Here is an 11,060-nt window from a genome sequence, read left to right on the forward strand (position 1 = left end):
GCGTTTGCTTAATTGAAATGCCTGTGTGTCCCGCAAGTGTAAAAGGAGATGTACTCATCTAGATTGGAAGAAAAAATAAAAAGACAAAGCTGATAAAAAACGAGGGTCTTTGTGTGACTGAAAAAGGAAATTGAATGTTTAAATAATTTTTTTTATTGAAAGATTGCAGTATAATATACAATGAGAGGGTTAATGATAACATGATAGATGTGCTATGACCAGGTCTATCTTGGAAAAGTTAAAAAAAAATTATAAATAAAAAAAAAACCCAAAAACACGGAAAAATATTGCTATGTTGTAAAAAGCCTTGATGGAGAGAATAGAGAGGAGAGGGGAGTAGGGTTTGCTGGTGCGAGGAAAAATTCCTTAAGCCTTTTTTTTTACAAAGTAGTAGCAGGACCAGCGGGTACTATGGGTGTAGGGACAGCCTGGATCTGTGCGCGCTCTTTCTGGGCAATGAAACGAGACTTGAGCTCCTGCCACAACAAATTACGCTCAATTGCAACACCACCAAGAACAGAAGCATTCTCCTGGGCACGACTATTAAAACAAATAAAAAAAATAAAAAAATAAAAAAAAGAGAGATTTGTCAATTAGTTTCAAGGAATCACTTTGATAATAAAACTTTTTGCTTTCTTGTACATAAAAAAGTATTCTTGAAGTAGAGGGAGGACTTACCGAATCAAGTATGGAATGACATGATGAATAGGGCCATAAGGAACATACTTGTAGATGCCATAACCATGCTGCCCAAGCGTGTATGAGATCTGATCACACATGCCCATCAGTTGACCAAACATAACCAAACCAGCTTGTGGAGTCAATTCAAGCTCTTGCATCCGTTCACAAGTGCGCATCACAGAGTCCTTGTTATGTGAAGCAACAAACAGGACCACGGGGGTGGTCTTGAGTGAGAGTGAGGACGGTGACCCATTCTGGTCCTTTTCTTGGATCAACTTTTGCTTTTGTTCAATCATCTTTTCCAACATGAAATCAACCCCAGCATTGTAAGAGGAATGGGTCGCTTGGATACCATCACAGATAGGGTCCTCCAATCCCAACTCGATGGCTCGCTTACGTTCACTGACCATGTAGGCGCCACGGACAAGCTTGGCAGCCAACACGTAACCGTTGCGCTGAGCACGGGTATAGTCCTGCTGAAGACGGCCAAAGGCGTCCTTGAGGTACATTTGGTACGTGTTGAAGACAAGAGGTCCATCTACATGAGGTGTGTTATTGTAGTGCTCCATGAGGTGCAGGGCGACAGCATCGATGGCAGGTTGAAAGTAGGACTGCTCGGCATCGATCATGAGACGGGTATGGGTTTTTTGAGCTTGATTACAAATGTTCTCCATGCGTGTCAACAAACGCTTGTAGTCCTCAAGATCCTCCTTGATCAGGCCAGGGATTGGTTCAGATGAAGAGACTTCATTGCTGATGAACAACGAGCGAGTCTCCTCACGATTCAAAGAGACGGTGGAAGCAAAGTCAACCCAGTCGATCATACCATCCTGATCCTTGTCAGCCTCTTTGAATAACTGCTCGACAACAGACTCGATGGATTGATCTTTGTCGAGGGCAGGACTTGGAAGCAACTTTACAATCTGCTTAAATTCTTCTTTTGTAATCTTTCCGTCTTTGTCCTGATCCATATTTTTGAATTTGTTCTCAACGGCCTTCAATGTAGAGGAAACCTGTTTCAACAATAGAGGTGAGCCCATGGCGGTGATTTTGATGGCAGCAAAGGATTTCGATAGAGCAGAGGCAGTTTCGATACAAGTGCTGATTTGTTGAGCAATATTGTCAGCGCTCTTATTGAAGCTGGCACGGATCTCTGTTGGGGATTGATTCTGAAGGTCCGCTTCATTCAAATCGGCCTCAATGGACAAATCCAAGATCGAGTTGATGCCTGCACTCTTGAGACTATTCATTGTTCCGATACAATCTTCAGCAGATTCACCACTGTAAAAGAATAAAAAAAAAAAAAAAATCAGACGACAACAGGTTAACACATGATAATACGATATAGAGTGTAATCTATTCAGCTGACTTGAAAACCAAAAACTGATGATGATATGACATTCAATCCAACAGGTGTAATATAGACAGAATAAATTGGCTAACAGCATATTACAGCTCACTAATGACCTCCATTTACTAGATAGAGAAAAGAGCGAAGGAAAGGAGGGAATGCGTATTCACAGCCACCGCCCAATGCTGGTTACTGCTGTATTATATAATGTAATGCAACGCTATTGACATTTTAACATTCGATCTCCAACGCTAAACTAGATCAAGCAAGCATTCGAGTAGAGATGGGGAAGAGAAGAGACTAATAAAACTGCAGGGTCTATAGTAAAGCTGTAAGCATTTCCCTCTTCCCTTTTAGTGAAACCACGCTAGTAAACCCAAATTGTTTATGAGTATGTCATCCCGTAAACAAAACGGCTTAAAGGCGTTCTGGGTTTAACAGTATTCCATTTTTGGAATTAGCCGTGGTAAAATAATGTCATGTAATGTAATGGTACACAATAACATATTTCAATTACATCTACTCCACTCACTCTCCCCTTTCTTAATTCCATCCCTTTCTTTCGATCACTCAATCAGGTGCTCTGTATTTCTAATTTTTTTTTTTTTTTTTTTTTTTTTTATAAAAGAAAAGACCCAATAATTGGACGAACTTCTGTTCTTTCTTCTTCCATCATGGGAAAGTTATTTGATAGTGAAGGCATGTTGTGCTTGTAACATTGGCGGAATTTTGGGTTTTTTGAAATAATGTGGAATGTTTAACCAACTTACCCACAGAACTGTGCAAAGAATGTCTTGCGGATGAACCAATAAACCGGTGGGGTCAGGTGCATCATCTCAGCCAGGGAAATCAACTGGGGAGCCAGATCGACCAATAGACGAAAGGTGCACATCTTATAGACCAACATGGACAACATCAACTCTGCTGTTGACTTTTTCTCGACTCCAATACGGTTCTGTTCATCTTTGAGATCATCGATCACATTGTTGCCAGCGATACTGATGGAGTAGCTGTTCCCTGCCTCTAGATGGGGAGCCTTTACAAGTCGGTTCAGGAGGGTAGCAGAGGTAGCAAGGGCGACAGTGCCGCCGATAGCTACCTTTTGCCAAACAGGAGTCTTGGGAGCAGCAGCGGTGGCGGTAGCAGCGGCGGTGGATTGATGGTGTGTGAAACGGGAGGAAGAGAAGAAAGGGAAAGATTGAGATTTTTGGGGGGGACGCTGAGCGTGGGAGAGTAAAGATGGATGGAAACTGCGCTTGGGCAGCAAAGAAGAAGAAAGTAAGATGCGAGTAGTGGACGATGAGGATACAAGGGAGGAAGACAGAGGAGGCGGCAGTCGCATGGAAGTAAGGACACGGGTCGTCATTGAACTACTGAAGACAGTTGTGCGTGTGTGAAATGCTTTTGAATGTCTGTGAAGAAATGTCAATCGATATGATGGAAAAAAAGGGGGGAAAAAGAAAAAGAAAAAGAGAAGAGAAATGTGAGAATGTTTATAGGATTTTATTTATATTTTTTTTTTTTTTACACACTGTCACTGTCCATAAGATATAGGAAAGGGCAAAAAAGAGAGCTGGAAGGTTCTCAGCGGGCAGTAAAAAAAAAAAATGCACAGGCTGACATGCAAGTAAGAAAAAAAATAAAGGCACCAATCAAGATAAATAAATCACTTCTGCCCTGCAAACGCAACCACAGCTTCCATCTACACCAACATTGTGTTTTACAATTGAATAGGCTTTGTTGCGCTCTCATCAAAGGCTTGTTGGCCAACGAGAATGCTTGTTCCACCATCCCATCCTTCTTCTAGTGTTTGTGTTAGAAATAGCAAAGTAAGGTTCTGGTTTCAAGACGTTCACTCGACGCATGTCTTTTGAAAGATGAGAGGACGAGTGTGGAATTTGGGCCCCATCTCTCTTCTCACATCTTTCCTAATCTCTCTTCTTCAGGATCCAAAAGGTCGTTTCATAGGTCAAAGACCTAGGAACGTGCGACAGCCCAGAAGAAGTATAAAACAATAAAATAAAATAATACAAAATAATACAAAATAAAAAAAGCTCTTTGTTGCTTTTGGTTTTGTTTTGATTTTTTCTTTATTTTTGTGGGGTAATGCAATGGAACGTGTACAAGTTTTCCTGTTCTGACCTGTTTTTACATCCTTGTTTGTTGCCACACATTTTCAGAATAAAATTCTGGATGTGAATGTCAAGGCATTTATTGGTTACTTTTTATTCCCATGACCTCTATAAAAACAAAATAACAAAAAAAAAAAAAAATAAAAAAAAATAAAATAAAAGTTGCTTCAACATGGTCATGGCATGATCCCACATAAAAGTCGTCCATGAAGAACACATGCCATCCTTTGTTCGTTAACTGTAATGTTGTGCATGTACATATACATGTAAATGATTATTGGGAAACCTTTTAAAGAAACCAACTGTCATGCAGGGTCTCCAAGTCTGACTAAAACTGGGTGAGTAATATGCGAATGACTTTTTATTTTCTTTCGCTACGATAAATGCCGATGATTATTCCCAACTCCTGACTCTCCTTTTCTCCATACTTTTTTTTTTTTTTTTTTTTTTTCGGCATTGTTTGCTACATGTTTCTTCTTTTCCTTTGCCTGAAACCGAAATTGACTTTTCTGACAATCTATTCATGTGTATATGACTTAATCCTGACTTTGGCTCCAAAGAAATGCTATGCACAACAATTTTTTTTTTTTTTTTTCCTATTTCTATTTCTAGTTATGACCCATCCATCTACGATCTAGGAGGATTTACGCGCCATTCCTTTATTTTACATACTTTATTTTTATTGATTTCTTGGGATCATCTCCTCGTCATCTAGGTAAAGCATTCAACCTTCTAGCCCCTCAAAGTTCCTTTCTCATCCATGCTATTCATATGGAGGATTGACCATTTTGTAAGAAAAATCTAAAAATCAAACGAATCGAATCATCGTCTTTGCTGTCCTTTAAATTCGTTCAATTCCGACAACGCATGCCATACCGAAAACTCTTTTTTTTTTTTTTTTTTTTTTTTTTTTCACGGCATAACTTACTGCCATCCAAATCTCCCCCATTCAGCTCAACCAAGCACTCTTTTTCTTTTATACACAGCGCAATAAAGAGAAGAGAAATGTACAGAAAAGAAAGAAAAAGGTTGTCGGGGTAAAATATATACAGTCCTTGAGAGAAAATATATATATATATACATCTATATTAGAGTGAACATCTTGCAAAAAGAAAAAAACTTCCCGGGCATCGAATTCTACACCAAATCATTGCAACGCCTTTTTTCTTCTTTATTTCCCTCGCATTTTAATTGTGTTGTGCAACATTAACAAAGTGCCATCCTGGCCAAATAGGGCAACCTTGCTTCGCAATGTTCGACAATGTACAAATAAACATTATTTGTTAATGCATGCAACCCAAGCACGTTGGAAAAAAAAAAAAAAAAAAAAAAAAAAAAGAGGGGTCATTGTGAGATTTTTTCTATGTTTAGTCCGTGTGATTTTTTCTTCTTTTTCAAAAAAAGATGAGATCGATTGTCACACGTCAGAAAAGCCTCGCCCATCCACGTTGTTCTTCCCTGGGCTGGGTACAGTACATGCATGTACATGTACATGTTTATACTTTTTTTTATATTTCTTCCCACAGTAGAAATACCCTGCTTCGCACTGGAGTATCTTGATGGATAATCTAATAGATCTGTACACCCGGATACAACTAAAAAGAAAGTGGCGTATTACATGAAAATGTACATGAATGTACACATCCATCTATCCAAAGAAGAAGGGGGAAAGAGGAAAAAATAAAAGAGGATTTGACCTCCGCAAAAAGGAGCTCTTTTTCTGAACTTTTTATTTTTTTTTATTTTTCAGGTTGTGCAATGATCATGATCACCCAAGAAAAGACGTTATTATGGGTCATTAAACCTTAAAACAGTTGAATGAATCATGTCGTCGCCATTTGAAAAACGCGACTTTTTTTTTTGCCGTTTTTTTTTTTTTTTTTTATCCGATGGTCTTGTGCTTTGTCCTGTGACTTGATCCTTTTTTTTTTTTTTTATTTATCCTTTCCTGATTGGCAATAAAAAAATAAAAATAAAGAAAAAAAAAAAAAAAAAAAGAGACACGCGTAAAGGTTTGAACATTCTCTGCTCCTACTTCTGCTTTGATGGTATATATAAATATATATATATATATATTCATATATTTTTTAAAAAAAGAAAAAAAAAAAAAAAAGTTTAATATGTACTTATTTCTTCTTTTCTATAGAAAGAGTCAAGAGGGAAAAAAAGAACAAAACTATATACTGTAACGACAATAAATGAGAATAAAAAACAGATATCATTGAACATTGTGCTACTCCTTTTCTTATAAATGTTTACCATCTTCATTTGGCCTCATTTATCGAAAGCTCATCATGCCCACGCCACCAGGACCTCCTACAGCCATGCCTTTCAACGTTAAGCAAAATTAAGAGAATAAAAAAAAAATAAAAAATAAAAAAATAAAAAATAATTTTTGAAGTCAGTAAATCATCCCATATCTCTCATGTAATCATAATACCTTTTGTTCACATACATATACACACACATTACTACACTTACCAAAGCTCGAATCGAGCAACTTTTGCATCATCGCATCATCAGTCTTCTTCTTGTCAGGATCCGATCCTGTGCTCACAGTACTCCTGTTGCTTTTCACACTTGCTCCATCAGATGCGCCTGTGGTAGTCGACATCGTTGTTGAACCCCCCTTCTTGGACGAAGTCCATGTACTCGTTTCAGAGCTTGGTATATTCACTGCTTGCGATGCCTGCTTGTTTTTATACCCAGGGAAGGAAAAGAATGATGTCTTGGTCGCTGGTGGCGTCTGAGGGACTGCTGCTGCTGCCGCTGCCACTGCCGCCGCCGCTGCTGAAGGCAAAGGCGTCGCAGGCGGTGGCGTTAATGGCTCTGTATTCCAACGCGATGATGACATGGTTCCAAGACCCCCAGAGCTTGATCTATTCGGTCCTGAACTGGATCCAAGTGCCGAACCTCGACTCCGGTTCGTCGGATGGGGTAAAGCTGAACTCTGGAAGGATACCCGGTTGTAGTCTGGTGATGGCGGCCCATTAATGGACCCGGGTGAGAGTGGAGGACGTGAAATAGGCTGAAAGTGCGCGTGTATCTCCTGCTGCTGTTGCAGATAAGGTGAGGGATTGCTGCCATAATTACTATTGCCATACTGAGGCGATACGCCGTCATGGCCTCCGTTTATAATAGTACTAGAATATTGTTGTTGCTGTTGTTGTTGCTGTTGCTGCTGGTGAAGGATCTCAGTGGTAGTAGCCCAACTATTGCCTGGGGAGTGGGTGCTATGGTTCAAAGCCTGTTGGTGCTGGAGCTTCATTTGTTGTTGCTGGAGCATCTTCTTGGCTGCGATCATCACCTTGAGTGAGCGAATCTGAAGTCCCGTTTGCTGAGACAGCGCTGCCGTCTCATAGACCATAGCGGCTGTTGACATATTCAACATCTGGTGGAGTGCATGGGTTGCTAGATCACGAAGGCGGTCCAAACCATACATATCTGCCAAGAGAAGTAATTGTGATAGGACTTGAGGATGATGTTGTTGGGCTGTGACCAAATGATCAGTGTAAAGATACTGTAGGAATGCCAGGACAACCGGATAGGGCTCTGGCAGAGACAATGTCCTCTTTGGCGATAATGTTGGGTCGTACTCCGAGTTGTTCGCCTTGCATTGCTCCACATCCCGCTCCTCCTGCTCCCTCAACAGAGTCGCAAAGTAAGGCCAGCGGGTAGCTAGCACGGCCGAGTTGATGGGGATACGTTGTTGGTCCTGTGTCAGGATATCAAAGTCTGCCATAGATGGGTCATTCAACAAACTGAGACCGAGCTCCTGAGCTGTCTGTGTCATAGTCGTTGGTGGATGCTGATAGATACCAAAGGCTTCCAAATCGACGACCGAAACATGTTCGAAATTGGTCTGGCGGTTCTGATAATCATCCGCAAGATTGCGGTCCTTGTTACCAAAGACCAGATAGGTGTTTGTGTTCTCTAACATGATACCACGATTCCAGGATCCAGTGCTAAAGACCGTGCCAGTGTCGATCCGTGTCCAGACAAGACTTGCAAGATTGAGTGACCAGATACTGAACGACTGTTGTGCCTGACTGAGGTACGTTCCCGAGAGCACCAAGTGCTGTCCTGCAATTGCGCCCGTTGGGAAACGCAAGCCTGGCGGCAGGAGATTCCCAGACATGGACTGTGAATGGTCTTGAACATGAAATATTGGTGGCGTCAGTACTTGCAGTTCCCGCTTGACATCTGAAAAGTTGAAGTTGGAGTAGACATAGATAGGATGCTCCTCTTTAGCCGGTGCTGACGACATGAGGTGCGAGAGTCTGTTGATGGAAGAGCGTTGCTCTAGAGACGAAGGCGAGGAGAGACCGAGAGTAGCACTCGATCCAACAGAGAGTCGCGATGCCGGGCCGCCTTTTCTTGAGATGGTCATGTTTGAAGAGCTTTTTCGGAGTGAAGGAGTATAATGTAACGACGTGCTGGAGGAGGCTTTTCGAAGATATGAAGTAGGAAACCCATCAGAGACACCTGTGGCGGCCAGCGAAAGATTACTAACAGAGTTTGAGTCGTTGACTTCGCTTCCAATGATGGGTATAGATGTGCCTTGGCCGTTGGGACTGACAGCAATCGAGCGATAGGAACCGCAGTGCTTCTCAAATGGCATTGAGGCAGTCCATTGCAAACTGTCGAGGTCGAGCACATTGAGCTCCTCGATGTACTGGTTTTGAATATCTTGACCACCAATAATAATTAATTTGTTGCCAGTGATACTACTCAGGTGTGCATAACGTGGTTTTGGAGCGTGCTGTGACGATGGAATACGTACATGACGCCATTGGAGAAGTTCCAAATCCAGGATATGGATATCGTCAAATACAATCTGTTCCTGTTGCTGACCCTCCAGAATTTTTCCGGACGGACCCATTCCTCCAAAGAAAACTATTGTATTTTTGTAAGGATTTGCGGTATGGAAGTACCTCTCTGTAGGAGGATGACCTTGTTCGTTTTCATCTTCAGCGCCAGGATCTCCAATGGCCCGTGTAGGAGCCACATTAACAGTCTCGGAGACATTCTGCCAATGAAAATCTTCAAGGTTGAGGATGTAGAGTGAATTGGTCATCTGACGAGTTTGGATCAGCCGGCCACCAAATAGAAACAATCGATTGTCTACAATTGTCATGGTGGCACCAACCATTGGCGGGGGAATATCGCCAGTGGTGATATGAGATGTAGTTGTCAAGTCCGAGATGGACTGGAGGCCGGGTGCTGGTGCTGGCATATTGGAAAGTAAGGATGACAAATGTATTTACAATGAGAGAGGGGGGTATGAGGATTGGAAGGATGGGTGAAAATCTTAAAAAAGATAAAGCCCAATTAATCTGTTAAAAAGCAATAATATATAATTCTTTTCAGCTCCAGACTTGAACAGACTCTAATAAAGAGAGAGCGAGCGAGAAATATACAAAAGTTTCCTGGAGGAAAAAAAGAAAGATATGAACGAGTTAGTAAATGAAAAGAGCTTTCCGGAACAAGACGGGTAGGAGCAAGAGCAGGAACAAAGAGCAAGGACAGGAACAGGAAGGGAGGGGCCTAGAAGATCAAGAAGGAGATAAAATGACCCTTCCTCACAAACACAAAATTATATACTTGTCGGTTGCAGTTTAAGACAGTTAGAGTTGAGAGTGCCGGAGAATTAAAGAGCGAAAGATTAACAGTAAAGGAGCGATGGTCTCTCTTTTCTTTAATTCATGGTCATTTCTCCACCGCGGAGACAATGAAAAAAAAGTTACCCAAAACTGAATATCAAGGATGGAACAAGGACACGCGAACCTTTTTTTTTCTTTTTCTCCATGTAAACAGAGACTCGTGAGTGTTAGGATGATGGAGGAAGAAATCAAAAGAAAGATGGGGATTGATATTCATATTTAACCGGTATGAAATACAAGCAATGAATAAATGCGCAATTGCACCTCCTTTTTTTTTAATATAATGTAGCCACGCAGAGGTCTTTATTGCCCACTTTATCATTTTACTTCAGGGGTGGAGAATCCTGTTGTTTCATTCACACATCTTTTTTTTTCTAGAGTAGAAAAGTTGCACAGCACCATCTTGGGGGAGGTTGCAATTGGGGAGTATATATATATATTGAGTCATAACAAGCTTGTACTCAGAATACTTCATATTCGAGCAAACGCATGAATTAGAGCATGCTCCAAGATGTGCATAGATAATTGATCGATATGGACGCAGGGAGGATCTGTTTTTTTCATTTGAAAGGTTTATGTGGCAAATGTAGGAATGCTGAAAAAGTACAAAAATGGTACTCCAAGACATTTAATGCACACGAGGGGCAGGTTAGGGGAGACAACAGCAGGACTTTAAATTTGTCTTTGGGTCAATTTTTTTTCTTTTTTTTTTTTTTTTTTTTCTACTCTCCTTTTATTTTTTACCTTGTATAAATAACAATAGTAATAATAATAATAATAAATAGAGGTTAAGAACAGCAACTATACGGAATGAGAAGCTGATGGAATCAGAATGGGACGCTTTGAAAAAAATAAAAAAGAGTAATGAACAAATGAGAGGTTGAGGAATGAGGTGTGCCAATAAAAAGAAAGTTGGAATAAGACCAACGGTTTAAAAGTAGGTGAGATAAAGTGCAAGAGATACAAGAATGAATGTAGTCAATTCATTCAACCCTTACTCTATATTTTTTTTTATTTTCTTTTCTTTTCTTTCTTTCTTTCTTTCTTTCTTTTTTTTTTTTTTTGGGGGGGGGGGAAGGGGGAGGAGAGAGAGAGGGGAAGGGAAGGGAAGGGAAGGAAGAGGGGAAGCAAGGCGTAAGTTGAGGACAAGACATTGACCATTTGAACAATGGCGAAATATGCCAATAAACAAATGAAGCGCAATTGATTTAGGATTGCATTTGATTGATACAC

At 40.7% G+C, this 11,060-nt stretch overlaps 2 protein-coding genes across 2 annotated transcripts; both read right to left on the minus strand.

Annotated features, from left to right (window-relative positions):
- Positions 1-164: 164 nt before the first annotated feature.
- On the minus strand, positions 165-3,518 carry BCR41DRAFT_356067 (FAD-linked oxidoreductase-like protein). Its single transcript, XM_022024580.1, has 3 exons — positions 2,803-3,518; positions 679-1,962; positions 165-540 (listed from the first exon to the last, which is right to left on the minus strand). Exons 1-3 carry the CDS (start codon positions 3,396-3,398, stop codon positions 381-383), a joined length of 2,040 nt encoding a protein of 679 aa, XP_021880378.1. The 5' UTR covers positions 3,399-3,518; the 3' UTR covers positions 165-380.
- Positions 3,519-6,442: 2,924 nt separating this feature from the next.
- On the minus strand, positions 6,443-9,400 carry BCR41DRAFT_397455 (hypothetical protein; the record flags this gene model as incomplete). Its single annotated transcript, XM_022028891.1, has 2 exons — positions 6,443-6,492; positions 6,646-9,400. 2 exons carry the CDS (start codon positions 9,398-9,400, stop codon positions 6,443-6,445), a joined length of 2,805 nt encoding a protein of 934 aa, XP_021880379.1.
- Positions 9,401-11,060: the final 1,660 nt, after the last annotated feature.

This window comes from Lobosporangium transversale (genome assembly GCF_002105155.1).
Source record: "Lobosporangium transversale strain NRRL 3116 chromosome Unknown BCR41scaffold_24, whole genome shotgun sequence".
NCBI lineage: Eukaryota > Fungi > Mortierellomycota > Mortierellomycetes > Mortierellales > Mortierellaceae > Lobosporangium > Lobosporangium transversale.

What these genes read in the sequence shown, in the direction of transcription:
- BCR41DRAFT_356067 (XM_022024580.1), bottom strand. Translation starts at nt 3,398, where the DNA reads ATGACGACCCGTGTCCTTACTTCCATGCGACTGCCGCCTCCTCTGTCT. An exon ending in TTCTTTGCACAGTTCTGTGG is followed by an intron (nt 1,963 to 2,802) that starts GTAAGTTGGTTA and finishes ATTCTTTTACAG; the next exon opens with TGGTGAATCTGCTGAAGATT. An exon ending in GTCATTCCATACTTGATTCG is followed by an intron (nt 541 to 678) that starts GTAAGTCCTCCC and finishes TTGTTTTAATAG; the next exon opens with TCGTGCCCAGGAGAATGCTT.